General features: G+C 43.3%; 2 protein-coding genes across 2 annotated transcripts in view; one reads left to right on the top strand and one right to left on the bottom strand.

The window, feature by feature from the left end:
- The window catches only part of MFSD2B (MFSD2 lysolipid transporter B, sphingolipid), a 37,084-nt gene extending 32,761 nt beyond the window's left edge, over positions 1-4,323 (top strand). The window contains exons 12-14 of the mRNA XM_036380614.1: positions 927-1,070; positions 2,861-3,037; positions 4,033-4,323. Of these exons, the coding sequence (XP_036236507.1) occupies positions 927-1,070; positions 2,861-3,037; positions 4,033-4,090 (379 nt within the window). The 3' untranslated portion in view covers positions 4,091-4,323. The remainder of the gene's footprint in view (positions 1-926; positions 1,071-2,860; positions 3,038-4,032) is intronic.
- A 7,313-nt stretch (positions 4,324-11,636) lies between these two features.
- On the bottom strand, positions 11,637-19,652 carry LOC118685675 (WD repeat and coiled-coil-containing protein). Its single transcript, XM_036381320.2, has 5 exons — positions 19,586-19,652; positions 19,147-19,264; positions 15,524-17,393; positions 13,973-14,090; positions 11,637-12,235 (listed from the first exon to the last, which is right to left on the bottom strand). Exons 3-5 carry the CDS (start codon positions 17,372-17,374, stop codon positions 11,964-11,966), a joined length of 2,241 nt encoding a protein of 746 aa, XP_036237213.1. The 5' UTR covers positions 17,375-17,393; positions 19,147-19,264; positions 19,586-19,652; the 3' UTR covers positions 11,637-11,963.
- Positions 19,653-21,745: the final 2,093 nt, after the last annotated feature.

Raw genomic sequence — 21,745 nt, 5'->3', positions numbered from 1 at the left:
ATGAGATGAGCTTTTAAGTCCCTTCCAACCCAAACCATTCCATGATTCTGTGTGTCCCTGCTTGAGTAATCCTTTGTAATGGATCAAATACACAAGGTTATGATTTTAAGAAACCAAGAATTCAAGGTCTTTTGCACTTGAGGACTCAAAATAATGGGGGAAAAACTCCTCAAGGATGAGCATGGCAGGACATTTCCTCTTCAGACTGAATAATTGTTATTAAGATCACATTAACCGGAAAGCAAGACCATTGCTGAGAGCACTGTTTTTCATAACTTGTTTGTACAGTGCCTTGAAAACTCCAAGAGATCATGGAATACTTAGTTTGAAATTAGTTGTCAGACTATGTAAGCTTTTCTGAACAGAGGGTGAGAAGACTTTTCTTTTTCCAACAGTAAATGATTACATATATTGGAAAAAAATGTCAATTCACAATTAATATTCAAGCAGCTTCCATTCTAATTCCCCATTACCTAATTCAGTCTCTTTGAATTAGAGAGAGAATATGTTTCATTGGTTTCTGAAATTGTTGTTACCTTGTCAAAAGAGTTATTTCAGAGTGCAACTATTCAGACATTCAGACATTCAAAGTCCCTTGAAATCTTAATAAATGTTGGGGGGGGTTGTTGTTCTTTTTTAATATCACAACTTCTGATTGGAATGACAGACAGACTAGGAAATTCTGTCACCTCTCAAGTGTTTGATGGCTTTTCAGTGATTTTCCACATTGCAATATATGGCCATGCTTTTCTTACACATTTTTTGCCCTCCTTTCCAGGAGTAGAACCTTTTGAACTGGATTCTTTCATGTGCATGGCTACATCAATCAGCTTAAAAATGGAGGAGGGCTGTGCTCTATTTCATTAAGTTTGGACTTTGAAAAGAAATTTTGGCTTGAGTTTTTCTTTTATCTTGCTCACTTCTAGGTCAATGCTGCCTGATGTTGTTGATAACTTTCGCCTGCAGAATCCCCATGGGAAAGGACATGAAACCATTTTCTATTCTTCTTATGTTTTTTTTACCAAGATGTCAGCAGGAATTGGCTTAGGAATTTCTGCAGCAGGACTGGAGTAAGTAACACTGTGTTTCCACTTAGTGGATCTACTCTGAAAGCATTCTGAGGTTACAACACTTTTACCCTGTGGAGTTAATTGCATGCACTGAGCCTGAAAGCGCCAGCAGCTCCAGATGGCTGACCACTAAAGACAGGATTGGTGCCATCTAGGCCAGACAACTGAGCATTAAGTTACTTGCCCTGACATGGTTCTATTCAGAAAAACCTGATTTCCCTTCAGATTTTCCTCCTTTCAATTACTTATGTAAATTTTAGTGGCTTATATGAATAAAGAACTAAACACAAAAGTGCAGCAGATGAAGGTCCCCCACAGGTGATACAGGTACTTTGTGCACTCCCTGTTGCACCTGAACTGGACTATCTCTATGAACTTGTAAGATTTTACATGGACTGGAGTGCTTTTGGGGGTGCCAGAAACCTGTTCAGCATGAAAGGATCACCAATTCCTGCATCATTTTAGGGAACTGGATACTGATCAGAGTCAGGAACAGCCTTTCTCACAGCTCTGCCTGTCACCTAGACCATGTCACTTTAGGAGAAGGTTTATGGTCTCTTCCCATTTGGTCTTGTCTGTTCTGACCAGACAGGCTGACATCTCCTGCCCTGCCTTTGTGCAAGACCTGGCAGAAAGGGCCTGTGCCTGTCCCTGCTACAGCACACAATAAATACTTAGAAGGGAAATCTATCCCTCAGCTCCAGATTAGGTTCTGGTAACCAGAATGCTTTGCTTTGGGGCCTGGAGCTGAAATTGCTAAATAACAGGCAATGTTGGCTGAACATTTTGGGCTTAGGAATTTTAACTGCTTATTGCTAAAACCCTCAAACAATTTGCTGTTCCCCAATTAGCCCCTTTTCAATTGCATTCCAGTTGGGTCCCAGCAATTTGCCAAGGCAGATGTTTGTGGGAGAACACAGAAGACAAAGTGATGCCAAATGAGTTTTTATTAGGTGGATGTTCAGAAGAAAAACTCATTCCACAAATAAGAAGTAGGAATTTGAGTATATCAGCAGTTGTGGAACTGCATGGAAGCCCTGAACCAGTGAAGTGTACCTAACTCTGAGCACTTGAGTAAATTTGTCTATCTTGAGACGAGTGCTTAAGTGTGTGTTTAATTTAAAGTTAATTATTGCTGTTGAAATTGGTGAAATTACTTCCATGCTTTTAAAGCAGAGCTTGAATACTTTGCTGAATATTAATAGGAAACACATAACAGATTAATTTCACATAACCACAGAATCACAGAATGGGTAGGGCTGGAAGGGACCACAGTGGCTCATCTGCTTCCAACCTTCCTTGCTCAAGCAGGGTCATCCCAGAGCACAGGCACAGGATTGAGTCCAGATGGTTCTGGAATATCTCCAGTGAGGGAGACTCCACAGCCTCTCTGGGCAATCTGTTCAGGGCTCAGTCACTGCACAGGAAAAAAGTTCTGCCTCATGTTCAGGTGGAACTTGCCAGGCATTGGTTTATTTCCTTCCATGGGATTCCACAATCCTTTCTTTAAAAGTATGCAAGCAATTTGATCAATTTCAACAGCAATAATTAGCTTAAATGTTATATATAATAACAAGAAAATACAGAGATAATGCAGTTATCTGAAGTTGAGCACAAAAATGAGGTTTGAAAAATACAATTTGAAATGTAGTGGAGAGAAGGAAAAAAGAGAGGTGTAGGGAAAATCGAAGAAAAGTCTTGAAGAGTGGGGGGGTAGGGAGAAGGAAGCCTTCAGGTGAACAGCCTTTTAGCTTTGGACATACACACACCACTTGTTTCCATTTGTTTAGGTTTACTGGGTACAAGCCAGGGATATGCAGACAGTCAGATGATGTGATCCTCACACTGAAACTCCTGATTGGAGCAGTCCCTGCCATCCTCATCCTTTTAGGTTTGTTTATACTCCTTTTCTACCCCATCACTGAAGAAAGGCGGAAAAAAACAAAGCTTGCCCTTGAAGAGTTAAGGTAAGTTTGGACTGGCAGAAAAACAGCAGCAACACCCCCACAGCAGCTCTTAATCATACTGGGAAATGTATTATTTTAAGGAACCCCTATATTCCTTACAACAAAATAAAACAATGTGCTCTTAGTCAAATTATTAACAGAATGGTACCATGACATGTTCCAGTATCTCTTTTTTGTAGTGCAGTACAACCTGCTTAGAGGACCATTTATCAGAAATTTCAGCTGCTGTGTTTATATTTTCTCTGGAGTGGCTCACAAAGCACTATTGTGGTACATTGTTTCAGGCCAGAAATGAGGAATATTCTACATAGATTAAATTTGTGGGGGTAATGTGAATAGCTACAATTTACTTTTATATAGAAGAAAATGTTATGTTGTTGACTGCATTCTTGGTGTTTATGGCATACAAGAAATATCCAAACCATTTAGAAGTGTAGGCAGAAAAGATTGTGGGAGAAAAAAAGAGGTCAGTTTTGAGCTATTCTTTCCCTTTTTACTCTGTCACTCTCCCTTCCTCCTTTTTTCTCCTTCTCCAAGAAAAATCTTGTCTAGCTCAAATTCATCTACCTCTGTCAACTCTTGAGGACATACATAAGGAGAGTCCTAGCAGACTGATGGATAAAATACCAAAAAAAAAAAAAAAAATAGGTTGTTCCTTTGTCTTGGTTTTATTCTCCCGATTTACTGGAATTGGAAACTGATTTCCATGCAAAGAGGTCCATTCCAGGACCTAAGCAAGGGTGCCTGGGACCACTTCATGCCCTAAAATATCCAAGATATGTGCATGGGGTTGGCAGATATGACAAAGGCCTCTATGCAGACTGGAGGGGATGGGGTAAATAATCTAAAATGGGACTGGTTCCTCTGTTCAGCAGCTTCAGTCCAGAGCACCACACCTTGCTGGGGGTCCTCAGCTGTTTGAGATTGCCAAACTCAGTGAGTCAGCAGTGAAAGCCAGAAGTGGGTTCATGTATCATTTGTTCTGCTTTTACCAGGAGGAGCCACCAAAGCACAGAGAACTTGGACAGCCACGAAAAGGACACCTCTGTCTGAAAGCTCTGAATGCAGTGGCTTTCCAAATACAGACTCACATCCCACCAACAAACTCTGTGAGAGTTTTCTAGGTCATTTCTCCACTCACATTTTATCAAAAGGGACAAAGGGTGGTTCTGACAAAGCCAGCAATGAAATCAAGAGAGGACACCATTGTGCAAATATGCACCTAACTCCATGCACTGTGCTAGAAAAGATATTACACGCATTCAAAAATGCAAGCTAATGAAGGCTTGGGGATTTTGTTTGTTTTTTTCAATGATTAATGGGAAGCTGTGATCTTGTTCATGAGAGATTTTATGCATTTGTAACTTAAGAGGAAGAAAAAAGAGTAAATGTGACCAGAGAATCTTTGAAGGTTCTGAATTGGAAAATACTCTGAAGGGTCATTGAGTCCAATTCATGATGCACCATCCAAACATTAACTCACAATATACTTCACCCTTGGGGGCTGGGGTGGATTTTGAGCACAATCTCTACCTATAACTTGCACACTCTTGTGTCTGGAAAGCACTTGGGAACCTGAAGTATACTACATGAAGTTAGGATTTATTTGTTTTGAAATGTAGCAAATCGCTCATGCAGACATATTTTGAGGATTTTTTTTCATTTTTTTGAAAGAGATTTTGAGGTAATCTAAGTTTATAGATTCTACAAGAAATAGAATCCTGCATTTCCTGTTACTGATGTTTCTTGCTTCTGAAACCTGTAAACTGATATCTGTCAGAGAATGAGAACTTCAAGTTTTCAAAATTAACATCTCCCCTGAGGATATGAAAAATAAGTAGTCCCTTCCAAAAATTATGTAATTCAATTTTTCTTTGAATTTTGGCCTTTAACTTACCACCATACCCATTTCTCTCTGCCTCACAAAAAAACATGGCATGGGTATTAATCTCAGCTTGCACCTATTTTGTAATAATGAAGCTACACCAGTCTTTTAAATTGTGATTTTTTTTCAGTCAGGGATGTTATCATGCTTTAGATACATCAACTTATTTCTACTATAGATTTATACTGTTGAGCACACTTTTTAAATGAAAGACACACCTAATCTCAGGCACCTTCTGGAGCACTGAAGTTCAGACCTGTTCATTCTTGGTTTCTGTGGTGGTTCCAGAGAATGGAGACTCCAAGCCTAAGCTAAAATGATGGGACTCTGAAGACATATCTAAATCTGGAAGGAAGAGTGAACAATTCAAGAGGTTTGTTCACCTTGAAGAAATTAGCAATGCAAGACAAGACATGAATTTCATCCCACTGCCTTCCCTGAGCGAGTCTGTGAGTGCCTTTTTGCTGCACCAGAAGTGCCTTTGGAGGACAGGCTTGCTGCTGTTCGGGAGCACCTGGAGGAAGGGGCCACCTGAAATTTGCCCAGGGCCATCTGGGAAGTGGCTCATAGTGCTGGGCTGGAAAATTGGGAAAGATTTTGCTGAAGGACACTGGGATGTAAAATCGGTGCAACCATGAAGCATCTCATTACGTTTGATACTGAAACCCTGTCAGGCAAATTTGAAGTCAAAGGCCTTATGAACTCTCCTCAAAATGCTTAATTATGAGGAAGCTTCTAAGGGTATATTTTGAGTGTGTGTGGGTAAGAATTAACTTCATTTAAGATTTCTGTTTACTTACCATCTAAGGCTGGGTTTTTATGTTTTCTTCCTTGTTTCAGTTTTTGGACAAACCAAGATATGTATGCCTGGGGCATATGTGTTTACAACAATAAAAACCATAAGCCTGTTTACAATTTTGAGTCTGATGGAATTTGAAATAGCAGATTTACTGCACTTTGAAGTAGGTAAGTTATGTAGGAATATCACATAGCTCCAAAACATCACAGAGAACAGTTTGAGGCATTCAATTTATTCTGTAATATTTGTGTATTTCTGAATAGCCACATTTAAAAATAACCAGAAGGCCCAGTAAAGGCTGTTAATGTTTTTTAATGGGTTATGTTTTCAGCTACTATAAATCTCTAGCTACAAGGCAGTGGGTCCGTGTCAGTTTCTATTTACTGAACACTCAGCCCAGTGATAAAGGGGCTGCAGAAAATGCTGGGTGGGGTTGAGTGGAGCCATTTGAATGTGGCTTACAATACTATTTCTAGATCAGTTGTGCAGTTGCCTCTAAAATTGCATAACACCCAGTCTGAATTCAGACTCTTGGAAGGTAAACTTGGTTGATTGTAAACTGTTTTCTTCTTCTCCAGAGAGACAATGTGATCTTTATCTCACTGAAATATACTCAGTCCTCACTTTGCATATGGTACCAACAGGAACTCCCAAAAGAAAAGATAAAGCTTCTGTAGATTAAGTGAAACAGACTGTTTTTATATTTTGAAAATCTCATTATTTTATTTCATTATCAGAAATATAACGTTGATGTAATTTTGTTGAGAAAATGGGTGTATTTTTGCAAGTCAGAAGAATGGAGGATTAAGTGCAGGATAAGATTATTTTTGTACATTTCTTTTCTTAGACTCAATGTTGGTGCAGTAAAATGAAATAGATTTTTATATATCTTGTCAGTTTTAAATGATGTATATGCCTTATGCATGTTCAGAACATGTGACCAAAAGGAGCAATTTTTTATGTTGACAAGCATTTAGATTAAACGCTAATCTAATGTAAACCTCTTGCTTTCCCACTGACTGGCAGTAACAGGGGCTGGGTTTAATTCCCAGGGGTTCTCCTTCAGGTAATATCCAAATACATTAATAAGAATATAGGAAACTGGATTAAACCAGCTGGGTGCATAAGGGACAGCACTTCCCCACCTGCACACAGGCAATTCCAACAAATAAGGAAAGAAAAGAGAAGGATAACAGAGTAGTGTGTCACTTGGTATTGCTCTGGAAGCCAAACCATGTCCAATTCCTTGTCCTTGTTGAAGTGTAGTGAGGGCAGCCCAAATCTTCCATGCTGGGCTGGTTACTGGCAGTCAGTAGCTGAGCTGGTCACCAGTCATTGTATCATGGAATCACTACAGTTGGAAAAGACCTTGAACATCATCAAGTCTAACCATCAACTCAGTCTTCTCTTCCAGTTTCATTGCTTTTCCTGCCTAACATCAATGCTGGCACCTTCCAAGGTTACCCCACCCCCCTAAAGCTTCCTGCTGGTGATAGGTAACTCCATATCCAAGCTGCTGTTCCCACCAGGCCCTGGTGGAGAGGGTTGCTGTTGGCCACCAGCTGTGCCTCTGTGTTCCTCTCCTGCCTTGCTGTCCCTTGCCTGTGCCTGAGCTCGCTGACCGACCTTGGCTTAGCTGGATCAGATCCCTTCTGCCAAGTACCCCACATTAACAGGTGGACACCACCTTGGACATCTGTCCCTGGGGAGTCTCTGAAGGCTGGGACCTCCTGTGTCAGGTCACTGGCTTTTCAGGAAGAGCTCTGAAGATTTGAGTACTAATTCCTTAAGTCACTCCTGAACCTTAAAAGAATTGCTGCTTGATTCAATCCCTGCTGCATCCTCTCATCTTTATTCACTTTCAGCATTCCAAGCAAAGTAGTTGAAGAGGAAAATGTTTTAAAGCAAAATGCTTTTGGGTTCTGAGTTTGTTTCCAAATACCACTTGTTCATTTACTTCTCTGCTTGCCTTTCTGGGCTGTAGACAGAAAGCACAGAGTTAAATCAATCTTGTTGAGAGGAGGAGTTTCCACCAAGGCAACTTGGGTCCTTTCAGACCTGGTATCTGTTGTTCAGCTGTAAGATGAAGAAGAGAGGGCAAGTAAGCTCAAAGTCCCATCCAATAGATTACAGCAGTTTAGTGGTCAATCATATACATAATATGAATTTCATATCATAGTTGTGTAAAAACAGTCTCAAAGTGTTACAATAGCCTTTTCCTTAAGAAATCTTCTGGACTGATAGGAAGCTCAGTTGGACTCATACAACAGGTGGGTGCAGGAGGGAATTTTGTTTTCATGCAATTTCACTGAATGTTTTTTTTTAAACTCTCTGCAATTCCACAGTTCAGCTACTCAGCAAGAGTGCTGAATGTTATGGTTACAAGAATGTGTATATGCTGTAGGCTTAAAATATGAAATCAGATGGCTTTCACTTCACAAACAGCAAACCTGCTGCACAAACCAGATGCTAACTCACTGAGAAGCTTCATTCAGAAGATGAAGCAGCAGCATCTGTCTGTCTCCAAGGCAGAGGAGGAAAGTTTTTGCTATGTAGCACCTGAGAATTTACAGTCTCTGAAGACAAAGAACTGGCATGATAGAGCTGAACAAAGAGAGGACACTTTTAAGCTGTGGCACTTTTCAGGGCGGCTAGGTCCTCAGTACCACTTCAGAGCATTAAAGAGGGCAGCCTCCAAGCCCAGCTGGAGATCCTGATCTATTTCTTACTCCAAATGATCTTAGATGAGACCATGAATTTCAGCTACACAATTCAGATGTCTGTTCTGACTTTTGCTGTGCTCTGCTGTAGATGATGAGGAAGAATTGCTCAGGTCTCATGGAACTGATGATGGTTGTTTGCTCAGCTTCACTGATAAAGCTCCACTTTGGAGGCCCAGCACCCATCCCCTGCTAGCCTGTTTTTGCTGATGTACACAGCATCATCTGTATTCAGCAAAGGATCAAAATAATTCCCTTTGCACCTTAGAATTTCATCTGTTTTACCTAGAGGATGTTTTTGTCTGCCTAGGGCTTGTCACCGTGATGATGTAACAGGTTTACATTGGCTGAGAAGTTTCTGTTCAAACTGGCTGAAGCCCATGAGGACTTAAATTCCCTTGTGTTTCCAAAATAAACTCCCTCTCTGGTCACCTTCAAAGTCATAGAATAGAATCTGCACATTTCCACATCCAGCAGGTTCAACAATTTCCACAGCTGCTGGACACATTGGATCCTGAGTCTCAGTGCATGGAAGTACCTGCTGACATCAGTGTGGGATGAAGCAGAACTTCAGCCATCCCAGACTCCTGGCAAAGTCTCAGCTGTGCTGAGCTGGCCTAGCAGAGAGAATGGGCAACTCAAGAATTCACAAAGGGACTTGTAGGCATGAAAGAAGAGCCATAAGAGAAGAGAGTTTGTTAAAACCTGCAGTCTTCTCTTAAGGATTCTTGGATTAGGCTTGGTACTTTTTCCAACTATATGGACCTTCTTTTAACATTCAGCTTTGGTGAAAATCATCCCATAAGTTTAGAAATAGCACTTTGATTTGAAATCAAGCAGCCCTGAAATACTTGGGTGTGTTAGTTGACAAGAAGTTCAACATAAGTTGGCAATGTGTGCTCAGAGCCCAGAAAGCCAAATGTGCATTAATGTGCTTTTGTTGTTCATCAGTGTGCCAAATGTGTCCTGGGCTGCATCAAAAGCAGCATGGACAGAAGGTGGGGGAGAAGTCCTGTGTCCAGCTCTGGGACCCCCAATATATGAAGGACACAGACTTGTTGGAGTGAGTCTAGGGGAGGCCATGATGATGCTCTGAGGGCTGGAGCAGCTCTGCTGCGGAGACAGGCTGAGAGAGCTGGGGTTGTTCAGTCTGGAGAAGAATCAGGGGAGGCCTTAGAGCTGGAGAGGGAATTTTTAAAAAAGCATGTGGTAATAGACAAGGGGAAAATGGCTTTAAACTGAAAGAGAGCAGGTTTAGTTTACACATTGGGAAGGAATTATTTTCTGTGAGGGTGGTGAGGCACTGACACAAATTGCTCATAGAAACTGTGGATGCTTCATCCCTGGAAGTGTTCAAGGCCAGGCTGGATAGGCTTGGAGAAACCTGGTCCAGTAAGAGGTGTCCCTGCCTCTTGTCATCTTATTGTCTCTTTATTGCAAAAGTTTCATACCTTCTTGCTGTTTCTCATGGGCAGTTCCTCAGAGCACTGACTCCTTCTCCTTCACAAAGTAGCTAACTAACTTCAGTTCCCTTTTCAAGGGCCCACACCACTCTTTTATAGCATTCTTCTTCTCATTGGTTATAGCTGTGGCCTGTTAAAGTCAGGCCTCTTCCTAATCTTTGCTAATTGGCCCAGCTGCAACTCCTTAGGGGTAACATTACTTTCTACACTATCTTTATTTTCTTATATTCTATCCCCCTACGCTTGCCCACAGCAGGAGTTGGAACTAGATGATCTTTCAGGTCCCTTCCAAGCCACATGATTCTGTGATTCCATTAAATAAGCAAGTCTGTCAACATAAGAACTTTATTCTTCAAGATTCCTAGGATTATATTTTAAATGCAGTGTTTGTCCACGTGCACAGAGCACACCATGAAGAGCCAGTGTAATCTGTTGACCAAACTATTAACAGCTTTTAGCAGGTGTCTTGCTCTTGCTGTGTCTGCTCCACTTACCCCACACAGCACTGCCCTGTGTACAGGTAAGTCCTTGGTGCTTACATGGGGAGCTGGAAGAACTCCACGGGTCTGTTTGGTGTAGCCTGAGACTGAGCACACTTCTGGTGGGACACTTTCTCTTGTCAATCTAACACAAATAGGAACAATTCCAAAATAAGCAGCTAATTTTTATATATACTTTGGCTGCATAACAAAATTACAGAAGCAGCATTTGAGACATGAGAAATTCAAAGTCAAGGGGTTCTGCAGAGCCAAGAGTGCTCAGCCCTGATCCTCTCCTCCCATGGGTTAGTGGGATGTTGGAATCAGGAACAGGCATGAAAAAGGACTGTCGGGCAGCTGTGAAGAAACATGGACCATCCCCAGCATCCAGCCTGCTTTGAACCCACACCGAGTGCTGAGGTTTCAGTGACTTTCTGGTAAGGACAGCTGTAATCACGGTCCACCTTTTGATGAAACAGTGACCATTACTGGGAAGATACGTTATGTAAAGGATTGAGCCCACAACTGCCAAAGTATTTCACTTTGTTTTCCTTCTTCCCCTGTTCATCAAGAGCTGTAACTTGTAGTTTCACCACCCAATGCTGAGTGCTCTCTGCAGCTTTTGCTAGTGTTGTATCTTTAATACTGTGTTTTTGTGGATATATTTAGTTTGACAGTGGCTAAATTTCCAAATAGGCAATAAAAAAAAAGGAGATTATCTTTGTCCTGAGACAGCAGCTCCAATTCTATAATCTAGCTGCTTGATGCCTTCTCACACAGTAAGTGCCACTGTGAAAGCCTGATAAACTGCTTAAAGTTATCATGCTGTGATTTTATGGGGAGCAATCTTGGATTAGTCTTTTCTTCAGTGCTGCAATCATGTTACATAAACTTGTGCTTACATAAACTTTTTCTACATTTCCCCATTGCATTTTCTCTCTCTCTCACTACAAAAGCCCATAGAACATTTTCTTCTGTCAGACTTTAGCTGGATGAGACATGTGGCAACCACTTCCCCAAATCCAGAGATGGAAGCAGAGAAGTGTTATGGGCAGGTACAGGAGGGGAAAAAGATCTTGCTTACACACAATATGGATATTTCTCATAATCCTATTTTGTCCCAAACTCCATGACCTTCCATTGGTGCTTACACCAGTGCAAACCCAGGTGCACTTCTGCAGGCACTGCTCCTAAACAACACCAGCACAATATTTCAGGCTTTGGCAGAAAAGAGGAAATGGGGGACAATGCAGCATTTTCAAAGATTTCTTTATTATCCAAGTTTACTATTATCTAAAACCACCAATGTATTAAAGACCAAGATGGAAACTTGAGCTCAGAAATTTGTAAGAATGCACATTTTCAACCTCATCTGTACCTCAAGAGACATAGTTAAAAAACACTGCTCAGTATAAAAAAAAGTTAACGTTTCCAAGGATCAAATAAATAATTTACAATGCAACAAAAAATTATAGAAATTGTACAGACATTTGAGACTGTTATTAATAATTTGCAGTCCCATACAGTAAACATAAAAGCCTCCCATCATCAGAAAGGTATTGCAAAACCACTGTCAAAAACTACATTTTATTGCTGGGCTGTTCTGAAGGGCTGATGCTGTCCAAGGTCTTGGAGGAGCAGTCCCTCAGTACTTCCAGAGAACTGGTGATGTCCAGGCTTTCAGAAGAAGTGGATCTACACCCCTGTGTGGAACTGATGATGTCCAGAGTTTTGGAGGAGCGGGCACTGTAGCCTTTTGCAGTGGCATCTCTGATGAGGATCTCCTGTGTGGATGTGAACATTAACGGGATGAAGCCCTCGCTGTCTGCTGTGAGGACGATCCAAGAGGAACCTGGGAAGACAAGCACATGGCTGTTGATAAATCTTTGTGTAATTAGGGTACCTTTAAGGTAAAACCCAAATTTCTTCTAGAATTAAATGTTTCTGTATATTTACAACTTTCTAGAAAAGAAAAGGTATGAAAATATACAGGTTGTACAATCTCAAAAATAAAGGACACTTGGCAACTATGATGGATTTTGCCATTAGGAGAGGAGACAATAATAAATGCATGCTTCAAATGAGGAGGAGAATTGAAATTCTGAGCAGAATTCATAAGCATCCACACTTGGTTTTAATTAGGTATTGATAAGCTACTTCACAGTGCTAAAGCTATGCAGATACTATAAAAAGCAGAGATTTAGTAAATTAAATGACAAATTATTGTAATAAAGACAATTTAGAAATTGCTTTTATTACATAATTTCACTATACTTAATTCCAAGAAGTACAAGGAAGGAACACTTTACAATACTGTATAAACCCAAAATCTCTGGGCCATTTGCTATTTGACTTCATCGCTAGTTTTTTCTCTACAATTTGAATCTGAAATCCTGACTTCTGCCAACATAAATAAACTAGAAAATTTTTATATTTTTATCCATTAAGCTGATAAAGCAAGAAAATAAAGCTCACGAGGGGTAAGGAAATTCAGAGGAGCATTTCCAGCTGTTTGTAAATTTGTATTATGTAACTTTACGTCACAAGAAGATTGTAGCTTAAAGGCACACAACCATCTAATCTTTTGGCTTAATTTGGACCAAACTTGAAAATCAATACAACTTAGGATTTGAAAAACCATTCCTACTTTGCATCTGTATATTTCAAACAAACATACTCCCTCTAGAATTCTTTAGGAGAAATAAAACTTGGCAAGAACAATGGCAAGAACAGCAGCCTTAGGCTTTGGGATGGCTGCCCAGTGATCTGCAAGCAGGGGGAGAGTAGATACAGGGGGCAAGTAGATGGAATATAGCACAGGGAATACCTGTAGTAGTGAGAAATCATACCCCAAAGTGTGTTTTCTACTTCTGCCCAGAGTGAGACACTCAGAACTGACATGTACACAGACACATGGAATGGGCACAGCATGAACTGGTAACAGCAGAGGAGCACACAGCAGGAAGAGAGGCAGTTTTCTTCACAGCAAAACCTGATGCACTGCTGAAGTGTACAGAGCTGCTTCTGTGCTACAGCACTTCCTACAGCAAGTCTAGATGCTGGAGCCACAGTTTCAAATATAGAACACTGTACTCCCAAAACCACCAGTCAACTCTCCTTGCTACTCAGACTTCTCTCTATTGAGCAGCTGAAAACAAGTAAAACACTGGCTAAAAGCAATTTTGCTGTATAACTAGTTACTTGATAAGAGCATCAATATGAAAGTTTGCTCTTCTTTTTTTTTAATAATGAAAAGACTCTTCTCAGTAAAAGAAGATTCAGAGAAGAATTTTTACATTATTAAAAAAAAACCAAACAAACAAAATTTTATTCATCTTTCATTATTTATTTCTTGGGTTTTTCCCTGGATGGAATATGCATATTGCTATTGCTCACTAAGAATGACACACAGAATCACAGAATGGTTTGGGTAGGAAGGGACCTTAAAGCTCATCCAGGTCCACTCCCCTGCCATGGGCATGGACACCTTCCACTAGACCAGGCTGTGGGACACTTCCAGGGATGGAGCAGCCACAGCTTCTCTGGCAAGGTGTATGAAGTGTTTTCCTCTTGGATAATCCCAACATACCGTGCTGCATTTCTACAAGGGAGAGGTTGAATATCTGCTGGACGATGTTTAGGCGGAGTTTACCACCACAGAGGAGAACAGCCCGACTTTCATCTGCATCACTTTTGGAAAGCTGCCTCTGAAAATGCAAGCAACAGTCATTAGCTACTGTGATGTATAGTTAAAATGGCATTAATCACAACAGGATCACAGACGTGTCTTCAGTGGCATTATTTACAGAAAGTCAAAACCTTCACACATTCAGGCCCATTTGCAAGATTTATCCTTTGAAGTCTCAGCCGTCAAAGTGTTCATGAGTGACAGCAGCAAGGAACAGTGCTTATCCAGCATGTCAGAACAGGGGAGAAAATCCACTGCTGCTGGAGGAACCATGAGCTTCATCCACAGCACAATCCTTATCCCCATCCTTCCATCTGTGAAGGACTTCCCCAGGGAGCTTGAAAAGCTTCAGGTTTTCTATCCCCACCTTTCCCCACCCATCCCTGATCCAAAACTTCAGAAGTGAGAACCCCTGCTCATGAATGCTGGGGTGAGGAACAGACTCACAAGTCAGAAGGGCTTATTTGTCCCACCCCTGACCATCACTGCTCCAAGCCTTAAATCCAAAAAGCATCTTCAAAGAATATGCCCAGTTGGGCACAGGAAGGCATTTTTTAAATCTGTTATTACAATTATTAAATGTTTACAATGGAAAACAGTGAAGAGAGTGAGGGAATATGATCTAGAACTTGAATTCAATGCTACAAAAGTTGGAACTTTTTTCAGTAATAAAGCTTAAAAGTAAGAGCTAATTGAAAGGAAAATGGCAGGTTAAATTACCTTGAATATTGACTAAGGTTAATTAATTGGAATTCTAGAAATGACATAGTAGATCTCTGCCAGGTTTTGATAATCAGGTAATTTACCCTTTCTAGCATGAGATTTGCAAGAGCAAATCTTTCAGCCAAACAATGTGTTTTTCATGTGAAATTTCACTTTAAATCCATTTTTAAGCCATGTTAATGGAATTATCTATTGTGTCCCTAAAGGTCTCTTTCCTCCTTGGATGGTGCCCTCAATGCTAATTAGCAACATTTCTGTTTCAAAGCCAAGGCAATTTGCTTTTGTTTCAGTCTCCATTATTTTAGTTTTCCTCACAGGAGAGCGGGAGATTGATACCAATTCCCACACATGGAAATCTTCACTTGTCTAAATTTCTATACAGAAAGCTTTAGATGTTGCCTAGGAAAAGCATTCCCTTCCTAGATCTCTATAAAGGGCTTTAATTCTGCAGCTGGGCTGCAATATGTGAGTCCTCTGGAGTCCCTGCAGCCTCACTGCAGAGCTGAGGGGTTTGGCCCAGGGTAAGGTGGGGCAGGGAGCTTCACATTCCAGGATATCCCATTGCTTTAAAAACACTGGAAGCCTGCAGAGTAATGGGATTTATAACCATATATAAATACCTGCAGAAACAGGATGGAAATCTAATCCTACTGACTGTTACTTGAGCATTACAAAGAACATACAGCCACAAACAGGTTTCACCATTAAGGCTTCCAATATTAAAATTACCTGGCAGGTGATTTTAATAAATGATGGTTCCTGAGAAGATGGGTACACTGCAAGATTTCTCTTCCCAGATTTTAGCAGCTCAGTTAATTCAGAAAGATGGTGCTGCAATTCTGCGAAGTTACCAGACAATTTTTCCACATTTTTCAAAAAGTAACTCGCCTCCTTCTCACTGAAGAGGTTATTCTTGTAAGAATTGGGTATTTTGGAAGCTGCCTCATGCTGCCTTTTTGGGGACGTTGGCCTGTTTGAAGCATTAGATAGTGCCACGCTCCGATTAACTGGCTCAGCATCCAGAGTCTCGACAGCTGGAGGAAAATTCATGGAAATCTTTTTCTCTTTGAAGTCGCTGATGTTCAACACCAAGTTTTGTTCATAAGCAGGACTCTTGATTTCTTCAATGAGTTTCCTTCGGCTTGTGGGGGACTGAAGGGCAGAGCGATCTGGAATCAGGAGCCCACGGCTGAGTGGGTGGACATCTCTAGAGGGATCAGGAGTAACACTGGAAAGGTTCAAACTGGAGCTGCCATCAGCTGACACAGCCTTTGAAGGACACATTTCAAGTATCAGTTCTTTAATCATCAATCGGATCATGTATTTGTCTGATCTTGAAGAAGGAAGAAAAGCAGGGTCAGAGAATTTTTGTCTTCCAACCAGTATCAGTAACAGTTTATTGGTTAAGAAGCACAACCCCTTCGGCTTCTCACTTTTCTCTAGCTGAATTTGTTGAATATTAGGTAAATTGGATGAAGTCAGTGAATAGACTAAAATAACATTACAAGTATTGGAGGCAACAGATACAGTTTGAGTTTTGGAGTCAAAAGCCATTATATCAGGAACAAGAATGCCTGGGATGCTCACTTTTTTAGTAGTGGTAACCTTTCTTTCAAAAGTCACCAAGATGAGGTGTGAGGAATCTTGGCCACTTCCCGTCAGGTAGTCCTTGGGCCTCAGGTGGAGGAGAGGGCTGGAATCAGCACTCTGCTTGCTAGAAAGTATGTGAGTTAGATCCACAGGAGATGTAACTACAGACAAGGGCTTCTCAGAGTCCAGTGACTTCTTCCCCCCATCCAAAGAATACTCTTCCTCCCCACACAAGCTGGACTGTGAGGGGAAGGACTCGGTTTCAACGCTTGATGGAACTTCGAAGGCAACACCAGCATTTAAGCCACAGATCTTGTCCAGAGGGAGCTCGGTGGCAACAGCGACTTGTAAATTCTGCGTAGCTTCCACGGCACAGATGTAGCCTCCCACATCAAAGATTGGGCAAAAAGAGCAAGCGCTGAGTGTTTTCTGAGCATCATCCCAAATGTAGGAATGGAGGGCACTGCCCACCCCCACAACCAAGCGGTTGCCTTCCTTGGTCCAACAGGCGCAGTGGATGAGCCCGCTGCCCTTGATGTCCGCGTTAATCCTGGAGCTATCGAGGTGGACAGAGGGCAGGACGGAGGCGTCCCGGGTGGTCAGCACGGCCAACACCTCCTTGCTGGGATGCCACACGCAGCCCTGGGGGAGCACGGGATAGGGCTCGCTGATGTCGCAGACCTGGGAAACCAGGAGCTTGTTCCTGTCGGCGCCGTTGAAGCAGAGCTGCCAGATGGTGATGTGCTTTTTGTGCTGCACGGCCAGCAGGGCTGGGGCCTCGGCAGGACAGGGGCCCCAGTAGAGCCCGTGCACGTGCTCAAACTGACCCACCACGCTGGAGTCACCGAAGGTGGGCTCCCCGTTGTGCAGGTGCAGCGCGGTCAGGATCACCTGCTTGCCGTCCGTCCAGGCCAGCCCGTGCACCGGGTGGATGGCCTGGTGCAAGGCGTTGAGGCCGGTGCGCAGGAGCTTCGCCTTTCCCAGCTCCATGGCTTTCAAAGTGGAACATCTACACAGAGCGGAATGAGAAGGAAAAAGAATTATTGTAGAGGACAGTACCTGGATTACCATTTAGCTTGTGACCCTGCCAGTGCTGGACTCTTCCTTCCAGTGAAGTCAATATAAACATAATGTTCACCTATGCTTAATTCCCAGCCCAGTAATTTTTTTTGTTTATGATGTTTCCACCATGAAATGCAATTTTAAGAGAAAGAAGCTTTGCTGTTTCTATAGGCTTACCGTCAGATTTCTGCTGCATTTCCATCACAAGATCAGTCCCTACATTCTAATCAGTAATTCGCTGTTCTCAGAATATTTTCTGTTTATTTCAATATCAACAATTCTCAAAATATTGCTGCTCTCAACTTCCTGGAGCACTTGTGGCCAGATGAAGTCATCCCTTACAAGTATAACCAAGCATTAATGTATTATCTACAAATCTGATCCTGTATTAAGCGTGTGAGAAGGAGGCATTTGGATGGTTATCCCAGAAAGCTGTCTAAGAAAGCAAATGCAATTTTGAAGAGAATTAGGATGAAAGCAGATTTTTCTGAGGAAATGAAAGAAAAAAGAATTTAAAAGAAGGCATACACAAGGCATCAACACTTGGGAAAACTTCAGGATTTTACACTAACTTCTAGTTTTTGAGCTGTGAGCAATCCCTACTCCGTGCACAAAAGCCAGTTCAAAGGAATCAATGGTTTCCTAATTTGAGATCTGCACAAAATTTGGCTCAGATGTAAAGCCATGGCACAGAATGAGCTACAGTTTTAGTAGGAAACAAGAAGAACAAGAAAGTTGTTGAGACTAAAAACTGTCAAACTGGAAGAGTTTATCACAATGTGCGGGGCCTGGCACCACTCAGTATTTTAATTATTTGTGGATGACCCTAAACTTGAAGGAAGAGGATTGCAAGAATGGATTTAAAATATAAAAATTGTATAGAAAGTTATGTTATTATGACCGAAGTAACCTCTCAACCTAATAACAAGTGCAAGATAATATACTTAGTAAAAAAAAACCCACCAACTTGGATACCTCTCCAGGAATAATTCCCTAGGTAGAGGTATAGCAAAAAAGGATGTGGCTTACAATGAATCACAAACTGAATATTTCAGTAATGTGAGATATGTAGCCAAGTAAGAATAATTCATTCTGGAATGTTTTAAGAGGGATGGAGATACACAAGGGAGATAACTGCCCTACTTCCTCATTGCCAACAGCACCTCCATTGAACCTACTTCTGAGTGGAAGATGATAGAAATGCTCAACAAAGCTAAGGGATCAGAGAAACACAGGAAGTGGGTTCTCTGTCTGGAGAAGACTGTGAGTGGGAACCAGATAACATTCACCAGCCCAGTGACAGAACATCCATCCATTGGTCTCCAGGTATACTCTGGACAGGGCATGATAATAATCAGCTTAGTTTCAACAAAGATTTAGGTCAGCTATTAAGGAAAAATTCTGACTATATGTAATAGCTAAGCATTGAAGCAGGTTACCTTGGAGAGGAGGAGAAGGCACTACATGAATTTCATAATCTGTAAGAGCCAATTAAGGAATGTCTGTCAGGGATAAGTTTAAGCACACTGAATCCTGCCTCACAGGAGAACACTCAAGATACTTCCAATGCAACTTCTCCACCATCTACCTGGCCTCTCCTCTATAACCAAACTCAGTCCTGTTAAGCAGTCACTAGTTCCAGGAAAATTAACATTGGATGTTCCCTGTGCTCAGAATCCACTCTGCTGGGCAATACTTACTGATGGCAGGGAGATGCGAGATAATGTGCCTCACAAGGCACTGAAAGATGCTAAAGCCTCCTGGGCCGTCTGGAGATGTTCCTGTGTCACAACGGGCGTTGTCACTATCCCAGCTGCCCTGGAAAAGCAAAAAGAGCAAGAGTGGCCAGTGCATTCCTGTGTCCAAAGCCACACCGCCTCCTGCAGCGCCCGGCCCGGCCGCAGCTCCCCGGGCAGGTGTCACACTACAGGCCGGGTGTCGGCGAAACGCGGTGCCCGTCCCACCCCCAGGGACAGAGGAGCCGCTCTAGGGACCGCCCTGCACGGAGCGGCCAGGGCAGCGGCGGGCCGGGGAGCCCGCACAAACCTCCCGCCTGCGCCGCCGCTGCCCGCGCGGGCCCGCCCGCCCCGCTCCTCCCCGCCTCCCGCCGCCTCTCCGCCCCGCCGCGGCCGCGCTCACCCGCCCTGCCGGCGGCCCGGCCCCGCTCCGCTGAGGCGGCCCCAGGCCCTGCAGCCCCGGCGGCGCTGGGCTGTGGCGGGCACCGCCTTCCCGCAGGGCCCGGCCCGCCCCTCTCCGCGCCGCCCGGCCCAGCACGGCCCAGCTCCGCCCGGCCGCGGGGGGCGCCGGCGCCGCTCCGCCCGCCCGGCCGCTCTGTGGTGGCGGCGGCGCTCTATGGCCCCGCGGGTGGGGCCTGCACGGGGCGGGCGCCTCGGCCGCTGCCGCCCCCGATCCCCACAGCGCCCCTGAGGGGCCGCGGACGCTGGCCGGGCGGCGGGAGGGGATGCGGACTCATAAATCAGAGCATATCTGCAGATGGGAGGCACCCATCGAGCCCAGCTCTTGTGCGCAGCACCCCCCAAGAATCGCACCGTGTGCCTGGGAACGCTTCCTCAACTCAGGCTTGGTGCTCGGACCGCTGCCCTGCGGAGCCTGTTCCAGTGGCCAACCACTCTCTGGGTGCAGAGCACTTTCCTGATATCCAGCGTAAACCTCCCCTGACACATCTCCATGCCATTCTCCCGGCTCCTGTTACTGCTTGCCAGGGGGATCGGTGTCTGCCCCTCTGCTGGCCCTCATGAGGATGTTGAAGATCACAATGAGATGTCCCCTCAGTCTCCTCCAGGTTGGACAAACCAAGTGACCTCAGCTGCTCCTCATAAGGCTTTCCTTCCATATCCTTGCCATCCTTGTGGCCCTCCTTTTTATATTGTGTGATGTCCTTTTTATATTGTGACACTCAGAACTGCACATGGAACTCGAGGTGCAGCCACACCAGTGCAGAACAGAGAGGGACAATACCCTCCCTTGACCAGCGATCAATGCTGTGCCTGATGCACCCCGGGGTATGGTTGGCATCAAGCAAAGCATCACCTGCCAGGCTAAGGAAGTGATTGTCCTGCTCTTGTCATTTCCATTGTCCCCAGGGGTCATCCACCGTGTGACACTTCCACACAGGACCTCCAGCCTGCTCACACCCATGTGGCTCCTGGAGAGGCCTGAGGAAGTGGCACAGAAGAGCAGAGATGCCTCCAGAGCGAGAACATCAGGGCCCTGGTGTTGTGTATCCCATCCCATGAGGTGGTCACACTGAAGCAAGAAACCATCTAAATTCAATGCAGAACTACTCCAATACAACCTACCTGGTCCTGATTTATTGTGTTGAGCATAGCTCCTTATAAATCTCTGAGGCCCTTTAAAAGTTAATTATATTGTGTGACTGTGCCACTTTGCCACTCCTCGGCACTGCAGAGCAGTGTACCAGATCATTGTACCAGTTTTGAAACCCACACTCCTGATAGGATGCTGAAACACTGGAAAAGGTGCCATAAAAAGAGCTGCCAAAGGTGTGGGAAAAACAAAATGCTTAAAATAGTTGCAAATATGTAAGGTCAAATATGTAAGTAGCTCCAACTTAGCCAAAGAAGAACACTAGGTGGTGACTTGGCCATATAGCATGAGTGCCTGTACAGAGGGGAAACAACAGCACAAAAAAGCTCTGAAGTTAATGAAGGAAGGTTTAACACAGAGCTGTGGACAGATTCAAATATGTAAGACACATCTGTGAGTCTGACTGACCAAACTGCCATCAGAGCATCTTCACATTAAAACTTGGTAATTTTCAGAGATATACAATCTTAAATAGTAAGTCATAGAATGGTTTGGGTTGGAAGGGACCCCAAGATCATCTCGTTCCAACTCCCTGCAGCAGGTAGGGAGACCTTCCTCTAGATCAGGTTTCTCAGCCCCATACAGCCTGGCCTTGAAACCCTTTGGCAAAAGACATCCCCTCCACCCTCCTCCCCACCACTGGCTTACCTGAACAGCTCAGTCAAGCCAATTTCCCAAGAAGTTCTGTTACACAAATGTGTGATCTGTTCTTACCTTCATAATATCCATTTTCCTCAGTGGTGAGTCTGGCCAAGCAGGATTGTCACTTGGTGTCTGGGACCCTGACCCACCAGCTGGCTTTATTAGACAAAAACAGTTTTCTGACTATAATTTTAGTCTCACAAATAATTCTGTTGAACAGCAATGATATCACTATTTTTTAAATATAAAACTTAAATTGACCATCCATATTAATAGACAGAAATAAACATTTAAACCACAGAGACCACA

This window comes from Molothrus ater, chromosome 3 (assembly GCF_012460135.2).
Source record: "Molothrus ater isolate BHLD 08-10-18 breed brown headed cowbird chromosome 3, BPBGC_Mater_1.1, whole genome shotgun sequence".
In the NCBI taxonomy this organism is placed as follows: domain Eukaryota; kingdom Metazoa; phylum Chordata; class Aves; order Passeriformes; family Icteridae; genus Molothrus; species Molothrus ater.
This window is presented reverse-complemented; position numbering and strand designations above follow the sequence as displayed.